This window comes from Caenorhabditis elegans, chromosome I (genome assembly GCF_000002985.6).
Source record: "Caenorhabditis elegans chromosome I".
Classification (NCBI taxonomy): Eukaryota; Metazoa; Nematoda; class Chromadorea; order Rhabditida; family Rhabditidae; genus Caenorhabditis; species Caenorhabditis elegans.
Genome location: NC_003279.8, coordinates 4,699,353 through 4,714,299, shown reverse-complemented (window position 1 = coordinate 4,714,299; position 14,947 = coordinate 4,699,353). Strand labels below are relative to the sequence as shown.

At 36.9% G+C, this 14,947-nt stretch overlaps 4 protein-coding genes and 1 long non-coding RNA gene across 5 annotated transcripts; 1 reads left to right on the top strand and 4 right to left on the bottom strand.

Annotated features, from left to right (window-relative positions):
- Window positions 1-723: 723 nt before the first annotated feature.
- On the bottom strand, window positions 724-2,886 carry W09C3.2 (uncharacterized protein). Its single transcript, NM_001395772.1, has 6 exons — window positions 2,830-2,886; window positions 2,449-2,785; window positions 1,801-2,137; window positions 1,551-1,658; window positions 1,085-1,417; window positions 724-1,036 (listed from the first exon to the last, which is right to left on the bottom strand). Exons 1-6 carry the CDS (start codon window positions 2,870-2,872, stop codon window positions 854-856), a joined length of 1,341 nt encoding a protein of 446 aa, NP_001382756.1. The 5' UTR covers window positions 2,873-2,886; the 3' UTR covers window positions 724-853.
- Window positions 2,887-3,587: 701 nt separating this feature from the next.
- Window positions 3,588-5,041, top strand: gsp-3 (Serine/threonine-protein phosphatase PP1-gamma). Its single transcript, NM_059028.5, has 4 exons — window positions 3,588-3,668; window positions 3,864-4,334; window positions 4,436-4,828; window positions 4,876-5,041. The coding sequence occupies exons 2-4, from the start codon at window positions 3,879-3,881 to the stop codon at window positions 4,942-4,944; spliced, it is 918 nt and encodes a 305-aa protein (NP_491429.1). The 5' UTR covers window positions 3,588-3,668; window positions 3,864-3,878; the 3' UTR covers window positions 4,945-5,041.
- Window positions 5,042-5,416: 375 nt separating this feature from the next.
- On the bottom strand, window positions 5,417-7,724 carry W09C3.3 (Methyltransferase FkbM domain-containing protein). The gene is made up of 7 exons (NM_059027.6): window positions 7,459-7,724; window positions 6,458-6,697; window positions 6,324-6,395; window positions 6,052-6,202; window positions 5,933-6,003; window positions 5,773-5,889; window positions 5,417-5,702 (listed from the first exon to the last, which is right to left on the bottom strand). The coding sequence occupies exons 1-7, from the start codon at window positions 7,534-7,536 to the stop codon at window positions 5,538-5,540; spliced, it is 894 nt and encodes a 297-aa protein (NP_491428.3). The 5' UTR covers window positions 7,537-7,724; the 3' UTR covers window positions 5,417-5,537.
- A 690-nt stretch (window positions 7,725-8,414) lies between these two features.
- On the bottom strand, window positions 8,415-9,696 carry W09C3.4 (putative DNA-directed RNA polymerase III subunit RPC6). The gene is made up of 3 exons (NM_059026.6): window positions 9,418-9,696; window positions 9,003-9,365; window positions 8,415-8,853 (listed from the first exon to the last, which is right to left on the bottom strand). Exons 1-3 carry the CDS (start codon window positions 9,676-9,678, stop codon window positions 8,587-8,589), a joined length of 891 nt encoding a protein of 296 aa, NP_491427.1. The 5' UTR covers window positions 9,679-9,696; the 3' UTR covers window positions 8,415-8,586.
- Window positions 9,697-11,433: 1,737 nt separating this feature from the next.
- linc-91 lies at window positions 11,434-14,690 on the bottom strand. Its single transcript, NR_101553.1, has one exon. It is a non-coding gene; the product is annotated as a long non-coding RNA linc-91 (long non-coding RNA).
- Between the last annotated feature and the right edge of the window lie 257 nt (window positions 14,691-14,947).

Genomic DNA, 14,947 nt, shown 5'->3' with positions numbered 1-14,947 from the left:
AGTGATCAAGGTTTCATTAGTTTTATTCCGCTTTCCAGATTTCTGTAGAGAAATTTCTAGTTGTTTCAAGAAACCAGTAAATTGAATTGGAAAACAACCGGAAAACGAGGCATCTCATTTTCCGTAATTCGAACTTTTCTGTCCGATTTGTCAAAAGTGGGACTTCTATGAGGGACAAAAAAAGACGTCAGCGGGGCAGTGATAATTTTAGATGATTTTCCAAAGTAGCAAAACATCCTAAAACTTTCGATGGCCAGCGACTTTAGGACGATATCGGGTGAGTAAAGAAAGAAAATCTGCTGCCAATCGCATTCATGGTTTTGTTAGAAGTGATCAAGGTTTATCATTTTCAGTTTTTATTCCGCGTTCCAGATTCATTTCAAGAAATCTCTAGTTTCGAGAAACCAGTGAATTAAATTCCAAATTTTTCTATCCGATTTGTCAAAAGTAGGATTTCTATGAGGAACCAAAAAAGACGCCTCTCGTTGGACGAGTAGAGGTGGAAAATCTGCTGTCAAAAATCGAAATTTGTTTAATGGAAAAGTGAACGCGGATAAATCTGCAATGTGCAGATGAAATTTCTATTTAACGAGACCTTATTACGACGGAGTTTCATATTTCAGCAAGGCGCATAAATATTTTTATCCAGAGTCAAGGAATCAAATACTCATATCACCGTTTGAATACACTTGAAATTCCCTGAAACTTTAACCAAATAATGTTTTTTCTCTTCAGTTTTTATTCGAATACTACAAATACACGAGTAATAGTTCAATTTCGTAAAGAGACAATGGAGACAATACATGCAAACTTTCATACTGGAGACTCTACTTTTCCAACGTTTCAAGCCATTTCATTTTTGATTTTTCGATCGTTTCGGCTCGGCTTTCACAGTGCTCGACGACTTTTTTGCTCCCAGATTTTTCGACCTCTTTTTAGCTTTCTCCTTTGCTTTTTGAGTTTTCTTAGATGGAGATGGATTAGGCTTAGAAGAAGTTTTCATCATGTTTGGAGGAAGAGCTGCGTGATGAATTATCTGAAAAAATTAACTAATATCATTAAAAACGCAAGGAAAAGTGCTCACTTTTGCAGACTTCTTCGACTTTTTTGGTGTCAATTCATACCGGACAAGTTGCATTTCTTGTTTTTCCGACCTCTTTCTGCTAGCAGACTTTTTGATTGACTTGTCGGGTGTCACTGTAGCAGGTTTACGAATTGAAGAAGCTTTTTGAACCTGATCCGGTGGAACTATTGCAGGTAAAGCTGTAGCGTAAATCGATCCACCATTACTTTTTTCTGGCTTCGATTCATATGTCGACTGTCCTGTTCCAACGTAGATCGATCGAGCTTCAGACAATGGTTGAGTTTTCATTAGAGTACGTTCACAACTTGGGTTTTTTGGCGCGGGTTTGGAACTCTGAAAAACAAAAATTGAGTTGAGGCGTTACGGGGCCTACGTGCCTACACGCAAATTTTGAAAAAAAAAACCAAACGCAAATATGTGAACTGGTAAGACCTGTTTCAAGCCTGATTACGTGCCTACTACTCACCTTATCATCTTTCACGGATGGAGCTTTCTTGCTTTCATTCTTTTCCAATAACTGCTTCTTCGTCGTGCTCTCTCTGACTGATCCTCGCTTGGAACCAGATTTTGGTTGCTGAAAGTATTCCTGTTGCAGAAAATCCAAATTTTTTCTGCACTGTAAATTTGATTGTATCGTGTGTGTGCCTAGATTCCTATTACTACTATTCCAAACTCAAAACCGATCTTCTTTTTCAACATGCTCCATTAGAACTCACCACTTGCTTCACTGCACTTGTTCGAATACTTCCACGTTGGCTCTTTTCGTTACTGGACTCCTTGCTTTTAATATTCTTCGTGCTTGAAATCATCTTTGGCTTTTCCCGTTCTTCCCTGTCACTTGAACTTCTCTTGCTCCGATTGCTCACTTGTTTCCGAAGGCTTTTCGAACTGCCCTGGGCTGTTTTTTCACTTCTTAAACGATTTCTATCATCTCTTCTGCTACGTTCTGGTTCTTCTGGCTTTCTAGAGCTACTAGTACGCTTTGATCCTTCACCAACATTTTTCTGATGACTTTTTTGTTCCAAACTTTTGGGGTTACGATCTTTGATACTTCTGAAAAAATACAGCTTTACTTCAAAATTAGGTCCAAAAATGAACTTGATTTAATTGTTCGATTGAAATTATTTTCAGCACAATTGCCAAAAAATAAATCAGACATAATGCTCACACTGAGACTGCAAACGCTCACAATGTGAAAATTACAAACGGTCGAGTTATGCGAATCAACTGTGAAATATAAGAACTGCGGGAAGTGTACAAAGAAAACTCATTTTTCTCTTATTCTCATGTATTTTTCACTTTCAATTGGGTTTATTCGTGCATTTGCAGCCTTGTAATTTTACGTGGTTCTGATCCTATCCTACCTATCAATTTTCCTAGACTGTTCCTGGTCTTCCACTTTTTCCCGCGAGCTTCCATCATCCTTCTTCAACTTCTTCTCCAGATTTTCATCTTTCTTCTCATCTTCATTATCCTCTTTATCTACTGTTACCTCCTTTCTCTTACTCTTCTTACTCTTCTTGCTCTTTTTAATCTTATCACCATTCACTTTTCTCAGCTTCTTCTTACTTTTGAAGCTCTTCAAACTCCATTTGCTCTCCATATCACTCCGATCCTTGTGTCGTTGATTTTCCCGGTGTCCAGATGTACATCCAATTGATATTAGAATTGCAGTTAAACTTGCAATTGCAGCTAGATACACTGGAAAATCAATGGGATTTTAAGCGGGAAACAGTAGAACTTACAATAGTTAAGAGAACTGTGAAAGAGCACAAAGTGGAGGCTCATGTTTGATTGGAAATAAATTTGGAACAGAGAATAGCTTTAGTTTTTTTTTAAATTTAAATAACCAGAAATCTTCACGTTTTAAATGTGATTTCTTTTTTTTTTAAGAAAGGAGATAAAATCGATTTGGAAAAATCTTCCCAGGCACTAAAGATCCCAAAAAGTACAAATTCAATTATTTAACCAACCCAATTGTTTCTAATGGTACATTTGTTAGATAATTTCAATACCTAAAAGGTAGGCAGGCACACCTTTATATCTACTTATCCTTTTGCTTAACGCCTATTTTCTGCGTTTTTGCGAAAAATTAACTTTTAAAAAAGTTTTTTCGCAAGTTTTCGATGATTTTAAATGTTCTTAGTAATATTACTATTAATAGGCAAACTTCCTGACTTTTATTTGAATTTGGAATTATTTTTGATCGAGTTGGATGAATTTTTTTTTAGATTTTTAACAATTTTTCAAAAAGCTTCCAGGAAACTATTCAGCCCGCGTTTTCAGGGGATCAGAGTTGAGTTCCGCAGCAAACATTTTGTCTAGAAGTCCTAGTTTAAAAATAAGCGTTCTAATGGCAAACGTCTTATTTTTAAGTCCGATTTCCTTTAATTGGAAGTCCGAAAAACTAAAAAACAAAATTATCAAAACAATTTTGCGTGTAATTGACCTCGCGAAAAAAAATTACCAAAAGATTGCACGTGCTGATAAAAGTCAACGTGTGGTTGAGAATTGAAGAATTCAATCATTGTACGATTCTTGCGACGGACGACAACTTTGGATCATCGCTCCGGGCCTACCAAAGGTATGTTTTGTGGTATCGATGCGAAATGTGATGCATTCAATCGGTGTACTAGGTCATCGGGCTTCCATGGGAGGCAGGCACTGTTTCAAAACCTGCCGTCGCCGCACGGCCGCCGCGGCAGGCGTTTTGTTACCTATGTGGAAGCCCTCCGATGCATCATTCTTGTTGACAACCAATAAATCAATAATTTTTCAGTAAAGAAGAACAATAATGACAGCGCCAATGGATGTCGATAACTTGATGAGCCGTTTGCTCAATGTCGGCATGTCCGGTGGAAGACTGACAACTTCTGTCAACGAGCAGGAACTCCAGACTTGCTGTGCTGTGGCCAAATCGGTATTCGCCTCCCAAGCATCACTCCTGGAGGTTGAGCCGCCGATCATCGTGTGCGGAGATATCCACGGACAGTACTCGGATCTCTTGCGCATCTTTGACAAGAACGGATTCCCGCCTGATGTCAATTTCCTGTTCCTTGGAGACTATGTGGATCGTGGAAGACAGAATATCGAGACGATCTGTTTGATGTTATGTTTCAAGATCAAGTATCCAGAGAACTTCTTCATGCTTCGTGGAAACCACGAGTGCCCAGCCATCAACCGTGTTTATGGGTTCTACGAGGAGTGCAACCGTCGTTACAAGTCGACTCGTCTCTGGTCAATCTTCCAGGTAAGGAGAGCAGACACTTTGTCGAACTTTGTCCCCTTTCTGTAGCGGATTATCACTTCGCTGCGAAGAATGAAACAACTCCCTAATTCTCCAAATTTCAGGACACTTTCAACTGGATGCCTCTCTGTGGACTCATTGGTTCCCGCATCCTTTGCATGCATGGTGGTCTGTCCCCACATCTTCAAACTCTTGATCAACTTCGCCAACTGCCACGCCCCCAGGATCCACCAAATCCATCGATCGGAATCGACTTGTTGTGGGCTGACCCTGATCAATGGGTGAAGGGATGGCAGGCAAATACTCGTGGAGTCTCTTATGTCTTTGGACAGGATGTTGTTGCTGACGTTTGCTCGAGACTTGACATCGACTTGGTTGCTCGTGCACATCAAGTCGTTCAAGACGGCTACGAGTTCTTTGCCTCCAAGAAGATGGTCACCATTTTCTCGGCACCTCACTACTGCGGACAGTTTGACAATTCGGCTGCAACAATGAAGGTGAGATTCTTTATTACAACTTCTTTGTGAAAAATCGAATATTTTAGGTCGATGAGAACATGGTCTGCACTTTCGTCATGTACAAGCCAACTCCGAAGTCCATGCGTCGAGGATAAGCTCTGCAAACTGTCACCACCATCCAACCAACCAACCAAATGAGATAAATCAGTTGAAGTCTGTGTGTTTAAATGAATGAATGATTGAGGAAAATTCTTCTTTGTTTTAATTGCTTTTTTTCCGGGCACACATCAGCAATTAGCAATCATGTTTCCGCGCTAAATACGGTGTCTGCGCAGATAGCTTATAAGACAAAAACCGCCTATTTAGCCGAAGTGAAACAGGCACAAAGGATACCTAGGTAGGCAGGCAAGAATGTATTATCAGACAAAAAAGTTCGCATCCTGAAATCATATTCGAGTGTAATTTCGAGAAAAGTATTCTTGAATGTTTGAAAAATATTGCAGAACGGCGTACGACAAGGAAAGCATGTGAACTTGGGTGGCAAATCGGATGCATTCTGTTGGATGGAGGTTATCAAAAATGCACATTTTGCACATGTTTTAAAAAATTTTAGAATTCAAAAAAATAGAAACAAATTTTTATTCAATTAAAATTAATTAATAACATTAATATTTTCCTCATTTGTGAAGCTGTTTTTTGAAAAAAAAAAATTCCCGTAATGTGTCGCTCAGCAAAAATAGAAAATAAATCAATTAAAAAATTTTCGAACACAATATTCGCTTTCAAAATTGAAAAGCCACATTCTCATGTGTCCAACATTGTCACTGAAGAAGAATCCAAACGATTTTTCTTCAACCAATCGTTTAATAAATGTCATGAACTGTTCTTTTTGTTCTTTGCTTGGGTTGTGAACCTGGAATATGAATATTCTCACTATAGATTAATGGAAGTTTCAAATGTAAATTTAAACTGAAGTAACTCACTTCCAAACTCATTTGACAAAAAGTAATTCCTAATTGTTCTAATTTTCCATTTTTATAGAAAATATCGAAAGTCCCATATTCAGAGTATTCAGAATCCATCCATAAATAATCAATAACCTTTAAAAAGTCTTTTCGTTTTAAAATTCAAGATATTTCTTACTTTTTCACCAAGAACTTCTTTCAAAAAGTAATATAAATCTACATGAACTACTGGCATACTAATGTATTCTCCTGGAAATTCAAAAAAAATTAAAATTAAAACTTCGTAAGTTTTCCCACCTTTCGAAAGTACACTAGCCATTGAAAATCCAGCTTTCTCACCAACAGCAAATGGGAAATATTTTCCAATTTTTGAATATAAAACTGAATTTCCTTCCACAATTGGGTCAGCTCCATAGAAAGTAACATTGTGTCCAATGTTGTGCATTTCCTGAATTAAAAATATGTTTTTAACACTGTAAAAAGCTACCAACAAAAGTAAATTTTCGTCAATTTTTCTTACAATTGCTAGTTAAATATGATGTATTAATATTTGCCGCGCTTGTTCTTACCTTCTGAAACGCCACCTCAGCACTTATATCCTGTCCAATCCCAAGTGTTATAAACACATCTTTCAGAGTGTTCTAAAACAAATTTCAATTCGTAAAAAAGTGGAAATCGTTAATTCAAAAATTCAAAAACTCACACGAACTGGCAATATTGCATATTTAACCTCATCGGAATTTTTCAGTGGAATAGCTCGTAGAGATTGATGGACATTTGTATCAAAATCACAAGTTCGAGATTTTCCCTTGAAACTGTTCCAAAAGTCTTCTGCGTTCGTAGTTATGTCCAGAAATTTTTGAGCAACGCACGAATTCCATTCTTCGAAAAACTTTGGTTTAAAAGAATTCAGCTGGATTAGAGTTTTGCCGTTTCGAGTGATCTGAAAGAAAAATCTGACTTGAAATGAACTTTTTTTGAAAATGTTTTTTCGGGGACTTCTTTCAAATTTCAAGCGTTTTCAGAATTTAATATCTAAATTTTTCTAGGTGCCAGAAGCTTCCAGTTCAATCAAAAAAACTGGCCTTCAGACATATAAATGACCGCATTTTTTTATAGGGAGATTTACTGAATTTGCATAAATTTAAAAATTAATATCTGACTTAAAATTATCTTTTTTTAAATGTTTTTTCGGGGACTTGTTTCAAATTTTAAGCGCTTCCAGAATTTAATTATAACATTTTTCTAGGTGCCAGAAGCTTCCAGTTTAATAAAAAAAAACTGACCTCCAGGCATATAAATGATCGCATTTTTTTATTGGGATATTTATTTAATTTTCATGATTTCAAAAATTAATATCTGACTTAAAATGAACTTTTTTGAAAATTTTTTTTCGGGGACTTGTTTCAACTTTAAAGAAACTCGGATTTTCTTAATTTACAGTAATCCTACAGTACTCCTGAAGTACCTCTACAGTACTCATACAGTATCTCCACACTTCCCAAAAAATATAAAGTTAATCATTAAGAGTTTAAAAATAATCAAAGATTGCGTGACTGCTGTACATCTTAAAGGCGCATACACTTTTTCAAAGCGTTCATTTCAAAACTTTAGGTTGTTTCGAGACCCGGTACCGTATTCCTAACCTCGCATTGTGTTTTTTTTTTCAAAGTTAAAATCTGACCCAAGAACTGTAAAACTCACTTTATCGGTCTTATGCAATAGGACAATAATAGCAAAACAACATGTAATTAAAAAAATATATTTAAAGACCATATTCATCTCAAAAAATCATAAAGTACGCTTTTTGTAATGGGTGTCGGTTATTAAATCAGAGAATGAAAATATGAAAACAAATACAGAGAATCCGAACAAATATGGAAAGCAATATAATGTAGGAGGGAGAGAAAGAGAGTGAGAGCTCTTTTGGATTGAACAAATGTATATTAACTACGTGGTTTTGGATGTTGAATAGGGAAATGAGCACTCAATAATCAATTCAAATTTTGTCGGCAAACGGAAAAAAGAGACATGCTCCGCCCTTATCAGGGTTTTTTTCCACAAAAATTTGAATATTAAAGTATTGCCGAAAGAATCAATCTCAAATTTCGCAATTATTGAATTAAAAAGGAGCGGAGCGTGGTTTTGCAAGCCTGCGGCGCGGTTTTTTGCATGTCGATTTACGAAGAGTTTTGTACTAGACATGGACATACATGTGTGAGTATTTTTTTTCGCTCGGTTTTACTCATTTTTTGGGCAAAATTCCTGTTTTGTACCTATTTTTCAAAACGACAAAAAAAATATTTTTAAAAGTAATATTTTAAAAATATTTCGGAAAAAATTAAAAAAAAAAAAGAAAACATTTTTAAAATTAATATTACGGGACCCTACAATACTGAGAATGCGTATTGCGCAACATGTTTGACACGCAAAATATCTCGTAGCGAAAACTACAGTAATTCTTTAAATGACTACTGTAGCGCTATTGTCGATTTACGGGCTAGTCCGGTTTTTAAATTGAAACCTGTAAAACCAGAAAAAAATGACATGCATAAAACCGCGCCGCATACTTGCAAAACTGCTCCGCGTCAAGGGTCGATCATTATGGTTTGACATTAAGATTAGTCACTTCCTACCATTCTTTCTGAAATAGAACCAGCATTTGTATCTCTTTTTATGAGATTTTTTTATTCAGAACAAATATTTAACAATTAAGAAAAAAAGAGGAGAATCAACAACAAAAAGGCATCAATAAATTAACAAAAATGGACAATAAAAATACGGGTTTTGAAGATCTGAGTTCTCAAAACAATTAACTAGAGAGTACTGCAGTTACAGATCGGCCAGCCAATTTTTCATATAATCACATGATTGAGGAGAGATCACATATCCTGGTCGACAATCCTCGACAACTGGACAAATAGCACACGGAACCGACACTAATGGAGAAATACTGGAACGTGGTGGACATGCACGGATCTTTCCATCAGCTCTTCGTTCAATTGTTCCATCCAACACAGCGACTTCGAGAATTCTTTCTAAATCTTCCAATGATAGTGGAACATTCAATACTCGTTTTTCGGTGATGAATTGGGCTATCTGGAAATTTTTTTAAAATTGATTACGCATATTTTTTGCTAAAAAAATTGAAAAACATCAATTTAATTTATTTTCCGGTTAAAAAAATTCACATTTTCAATTTAGAGTTTAAAAAAAAATTTTTTTAGAGCTATCAATAAAAATCAAACCTCTTGAGGACGAATATAGCTGGCTTCTCTTTGCATTTGAATATTATTCGGATTTTCATCAATCGCATGCTTTCGTCTGCTGGCAGCATATGAACCACAAACACTGATCAATGTATTGATGAGTTCCGAATCGAGTTGTTGATCAGAATAGAATGTTCCACCAGTCAATGACATATCTGGTTCAATACTAAACAAAATATAGCACTTCCTCGTAGTTCCAACAGCTTTGATAGTCTTGATCAACTTTTTCGTTTCCAGACTTTTCAATGTTTTTCGAAGTTGAAGCTGGTTGAGTCCTGAACCTTCTCGAAGTTCTTTTATCCATATTCCACGCGTCTTCGATTCTTCGATAAGACTGTAAATCTGTAATGAAAAATGTCAGTTTTTCTTTCTTCCGGATGCAAGAAATACTCACCACTTGCTCCTCTTCTGTTCCCGCAATCTGTTCACTTGTGTTAACTTTCAACCGGAGCACACCGCCAGGCGCTTGTTGAATAGCCAATTTCTTTGAGCTCAAAAGGCTATTGATCGCAGTCTGACGAACAGTTTGTGGCAATCCAGGTGTCATACTTGTCAATGCATCCATATCAATTCCTTCGAGAGCCGCTTGAACGATCTGCATCACTTGCGATTCGCTTTCCGCCGCGCTTATAAGTTCTTCTTTGATGGAAGCCATGATTTTTATCCGCTGAAAATTAAAATATGCATTAGAAAAATAAGAAAAAACATAAAATTATTGAGAGAAAACATTTTATTCGGTGAATTTTTGTGAGAAAATAGTGAAACTGAAGGGAGAAATAATAACTGCAAATTGCGAGAGAAAAATGATTCGCAATAGAGCGCGGTCGCCACACGGGGCGGGGCGATGGCAAAATGAGATGAAAATGAAGACTGTGGCTAAAAGCATTAATACTGAAGATTATAAAATAATAAAAATAGATAAATGGATAGAAAAAATGTTTTTCTAAAAGCTTATATACATAAAAATTATAAATTTTGAGAATTTTTGTTGTTCGTGGTCGGTTTGGCAGCCGCATTCGAGTTACATGCCATTTTTCGAAAATCTGAAGGAAACAAGGTGTTTGGCTTTTTAGCAGCTGTATTTTAATGCATTGATCATTATAATCAGTGAAAATGAGAAGAGTTATATATTTAAAATATTATTTTGGCTTGGAAAGGACAATTTTTCAGATTACTGGAGAATTGTTAGTTTTAATCAAAAAAATGAAATCCAAAATTTTGTTAAACATATCATAACGTTTCTTTTATTACGAAAACACAAAATGAATGCCCAGTGCGCAACATATTTGACGCGCAGAATATCTCGTAGCGAAAACTACAGTAATTCTTTAAATGACTACTGTAGCGCTTATGTTGATTTACAGGCTCGATTTTCGAAATTAATTAAAATCATTTATTTATGGATAAGAATCATACGAAAAAAACGACGGAAAATGAGTATCGCTGTCACTTTTGGAAAATTAATTCATTTCGAAAATAGTGCCCGTAATTCGACAAAAGAGCTACAGTAGTCCTTTAAAGAATTACTGTAGTTTTCGCTACGAGATATTCTGCGCGTCAACTATGTTGCACAATACGCATTCTAAGAGGTTTGTGTTACCGTAATATTGCATATTGAGGTAAATAACTTCGCAGTTGTACTGACAAAAGCTTAAAATTTCTCGCTTTCGCTAAAAATATTCTCAACAAATCCCCCACACTTATCCATTTTCTAATAAGTTTCACAACAACAATTTCATGCTACTCGGCTCCTAGTATTAGAGACCCCGGCTGTCTCTCGCATATTCAATCGTCATCAATGGAAAAGAGGAGCATTCAATGAAGAAGCAGTCAGTAGGAGTAGCCAGAGCCTGCTAGCAGTTGCCTTTCAGGGAGGCGAACAACAAGAGGGAAAGAGAGTGACCAAAATGGCTCACCATCTGCCACACACCGGGTGTTTGTGAGATATCTGCTCAGTGCTCTGCGTCTCTAGTTTGATCCCATATTCGCAATGTGTTCTCCGTGTCATTCTCCTCCAACAAATTATATATCCCTCAACACAGAGCTCCTCTTATGCCTTTTCTCCGTCTTGTTTGGCTCATACTCCCTCATTTTGAATCTCGTGTCTTCCTATTTTGCAATTCTCTTCTCACTCCCATATTTCATACATCTCGAGAAAAAAAAAGGACAAATTCGGCAAATCGGCAAATTGTACATTTGCCGATTTACCGAATATCAGATTTGCCGGAAATGTTTAGAGGAGTTTTTCTATAAGACGAAAACACTTAAACTTGTGCCTTTATGTAATTTTTTATTTTTTGAAATTCTAAAATTTCCAAAAAAAAACAGATATATGCAAAATCACAATTTGCCGACGATTCTTGGCAATTTCACCATAATTTCCATCAAGTTGGAATCAACATGTTTTCTAACTAAAACCCTGAGATTTATTCTTGATAGCAGCTGCAAATAGGTGAAAAATATCTGAAAATAAGGCCTAACTATACGAGTGGGCTGAAAGCTGAAAACATCTGAAAACATTAATAGCCATTTTGTAGATATAACATTTCCAGTTGCTTAGCATAGATTAATTTCCTCACGAGATTCGTTGGAGCTCTCTAATCCGATCATTCACCATCACACTTTTGATTTCGAAAAGGTGAATTAAATACTTTGTTTTCCCCCTCCAGAATGCACTAATCCGGGCACGATGTTTCGACTTTTGCCATTTTTAATCCTAGCCAATTTGCTCGTGATTCTGTGTATCCGTTTAATGAGCTATGAGCACCTGGCAGTTTTGCATTTTCATTTCGAAAGCCATAGTATCAGGAGGAAGAATGAAATGAAGCCTTGTTATTTACGAAAGGAGATTTGATGACATGCCTGAAGGATTTTAATTTTTTTAATATATAGTTTTTTTGGAAAAATCAGTTGATAAGTGTCAAGGGAGCAACATAACAATTTCAAATTATAAACTAAAATTTTTTAATGAGAAAATTAATTTCAGTAAGATCAGTTCTGAAAGGCACGTTTGTAAATCAACAGATAAATCTGTAAATTTGTGATCTAGATTTATAATATTTTCTTTCTTTCCAGAGAAGATTTCTAGATTCAGTCACTTAGATATAATTGGGTTTCGCGTCTCTAAAATTTTTTTAGCTCTAGTTTTAAAAAAAATCTTTAAATCTGAAATGTTCACCAGAATATTCAGCAGCTTCTGAAAATTTTTAGCATGTGGGTAGGACTTTACTATTACTCAGCAGCAGAGCGTAAAAAGTTGAAGAGACGCAGACATATCGGGACCCAGAGGGAAGAGTCGAACTTATGTAGATCTACGTCAATAACGCTCCGTAAATCTACACAACTTCTGCTCTTCCCGCGCCACGCCCCCTGGGTTTCAATATGTCTGGGTCTCTTCAACTTTCTACACTTTACGGTTGCGTAATATTTTTACTCTTCAAGAAAGAAAATACTATTTCTTATTTAGACCATAAATTGTCAAAATTCAATCGAAACTTTACACTTAGACAATAACGATGAACTAATGGTCAGAAAGTGGAATTGTCTTATCATTTCTTATCAGTGATGATGCTCTCTCTCTTTCTCACTATGTCACTATCATTCATTTAGGGGGGTACCAATCGGCGGTGAAAAGCAAAAACCGCTCTTTTTCTCATTTAAACAGAACACACACAGACGACGCTCACACTGCGCTCACTCTCAAACACACACACATACACACCTTTGGCCGCTCATAACCAAAACGTCTGGGGGCGCACCTCTGGGTGGTTGAATTGGGAGGACCAAACGGGGGGAACAACGTGTGAGTGTTTTATGAGTTCCTTCTTTGCGCACACTCCACCGCTCACACAGAAAAAGAGGTCTGCGCAAGGCAAGCATCAGCAGCAGCAGCACGCTCTCTCTCTCCCTCTCTCTCTCTCTCTCGTAATAGTAGTATTGGTTAGTAGAAATGGAAGGAAGGAGGAGGTGGAAGAGACGACGACGCAGAGTAGTGGTCAGAACATGATCAGAGAACAGGTGAAATTGAGAAGAGCAGATGATAGACTATTGGAGAGTAGAGAGACGGACAGAAAGAGATTGTGCGCGTTTTTGTGGTGTAGAGAGGGGAAAGGGTTGTTGGCCAATAACACTCACCGATAGACAACACAGCAAAAACCAAGTTGCACATGCTTCTTCCTTTTTTCTTTTTTAAATCATATTTTTCCTATTGGTATTTTGTGGGATTTTCGGATTTGGATAACGACTTTTTTTCTGATATCATTATTATTTATCAAACTCATGTTCAGGGGATCTGTATATGGAGAATTCCATATGCCGAACTGAAATGTACTTGACCAGTAGTGTCAGAGTTCTCCCTTTCGGTTTGATCTACCAGAATTGTGGGAATTTAGATGACATCACATTTTTCTGAATTAAAAATTCCGATTTTTCTGTAGATCAAACCGTAATTGGAGAGCCTAAAACCAGGTTCTAGACAATATCTTCCGCCCTTAAAATTTCAAATTTTCCGCTACTTTTCTTTTGACTGGAATTTCCTGATTAAAATATGCGGTACTTCGTAAGAGTAAATAAATCGGTCCCTGTCTCGACGGCTTCACCATTTTCTGGGGGCCAATGTCGTCGGCGCGTCCTTTCCGTCCATTTGAACAGCTTGGCAAATTGCCAACGTTCTCTCTTTTTCTCTCGCACAGAGTCTCTACTGGCCAACTTGGCAAAATGCCAACTTTGGCGTTGTATCATCTTGTGTGATTAGGAAGTTCCTATGTTTTCCATTACTTCCGTAGAATTCGGAAAAAAAAATTCTGAAAATCTGTACTACTGCGATGTTTCATTTTAGCTAGCGAGTCGAGTCCGCTGATCAAATAAATATCTAGAGCTAAATGAACTGATTCATTTTTCGTCTACTGATGAATATGAAAGTTTGTGACGTAGAATTCATCTGTTGTTTGATGTCATGTGGCTGGCCAATTGGGTTTTCTCATTATCAGGTCTGCAGTTTATGTTGGTTTTATCTGTTTTTGCTTCAAGATTGATCGAAAGTTTTCTCGATAATTTGAAAGATATTTAGTAGTTTTTAAGAGTTTTTGGGTTCAACAAATTTGTAAAAAAATGTTTGAGGGGGAAATGAATTTTTTAAAATGAAAATACATCAATTATTGTGAATGCCCAAATGTTAGGTCTCAGCACGAAATCTTCTGTTTCTTTTTCTTCCGTTTTCCTGATTTTGAAAGTCTATTGTATTTAGATATTCCAGTTACTGAATTTGTTTAAAACTATATTTATTTTCGAAAAAAAAAATTTTCCAGAACAAAAACTTGACAGTAGGGCTTACAGTAACCATGGTTTCATCTTTAGAATGGTCAGTCTGGTTAATCGAGACGCAGTTAATCACTTGTTCGCTTCGTTTCTTCGATAAAAGAATGAATTGTATGTGAAAAAAAACACTTATCCTCGTTTTTCTCCTTCTACTCATCTCCAAAAACCAAAACCTTCATCATCATCTTCAATTTCATCTTGGTCAACCACCACCACCACCGCCGTCCTCCATCTCCTCCTCGACTCGATCCGTCCGGCGTCCTCCATCCTCATCATCATCATCATCAACAACATACCGGGAAGGGGACACAAATGTCCCAGCAGCGACCAAGAGGGGGTCCACCCCACACACATAGCACCTCTACTTTCTACATCTAACCCTCTTTCTCTGTGTGTGTGCTAGAATCGATTAGAAGAGTTGAGAGAGAAGAAGAGACGACCAAACAGCAAGAGATGATGAGAGAGTGCTCAAGCTCGGAGAGAGACATTAGACAGTGGGCAATGTGTGAGAAGGAGAGAGTAAGAGAGTCGAGAGAAGTGTCCTGGTCTGTGTGTCCGTTTCTTGTGTTCTTCTTCTTCTTATTCCTTTTCGTCTTGCCATGTCTGCA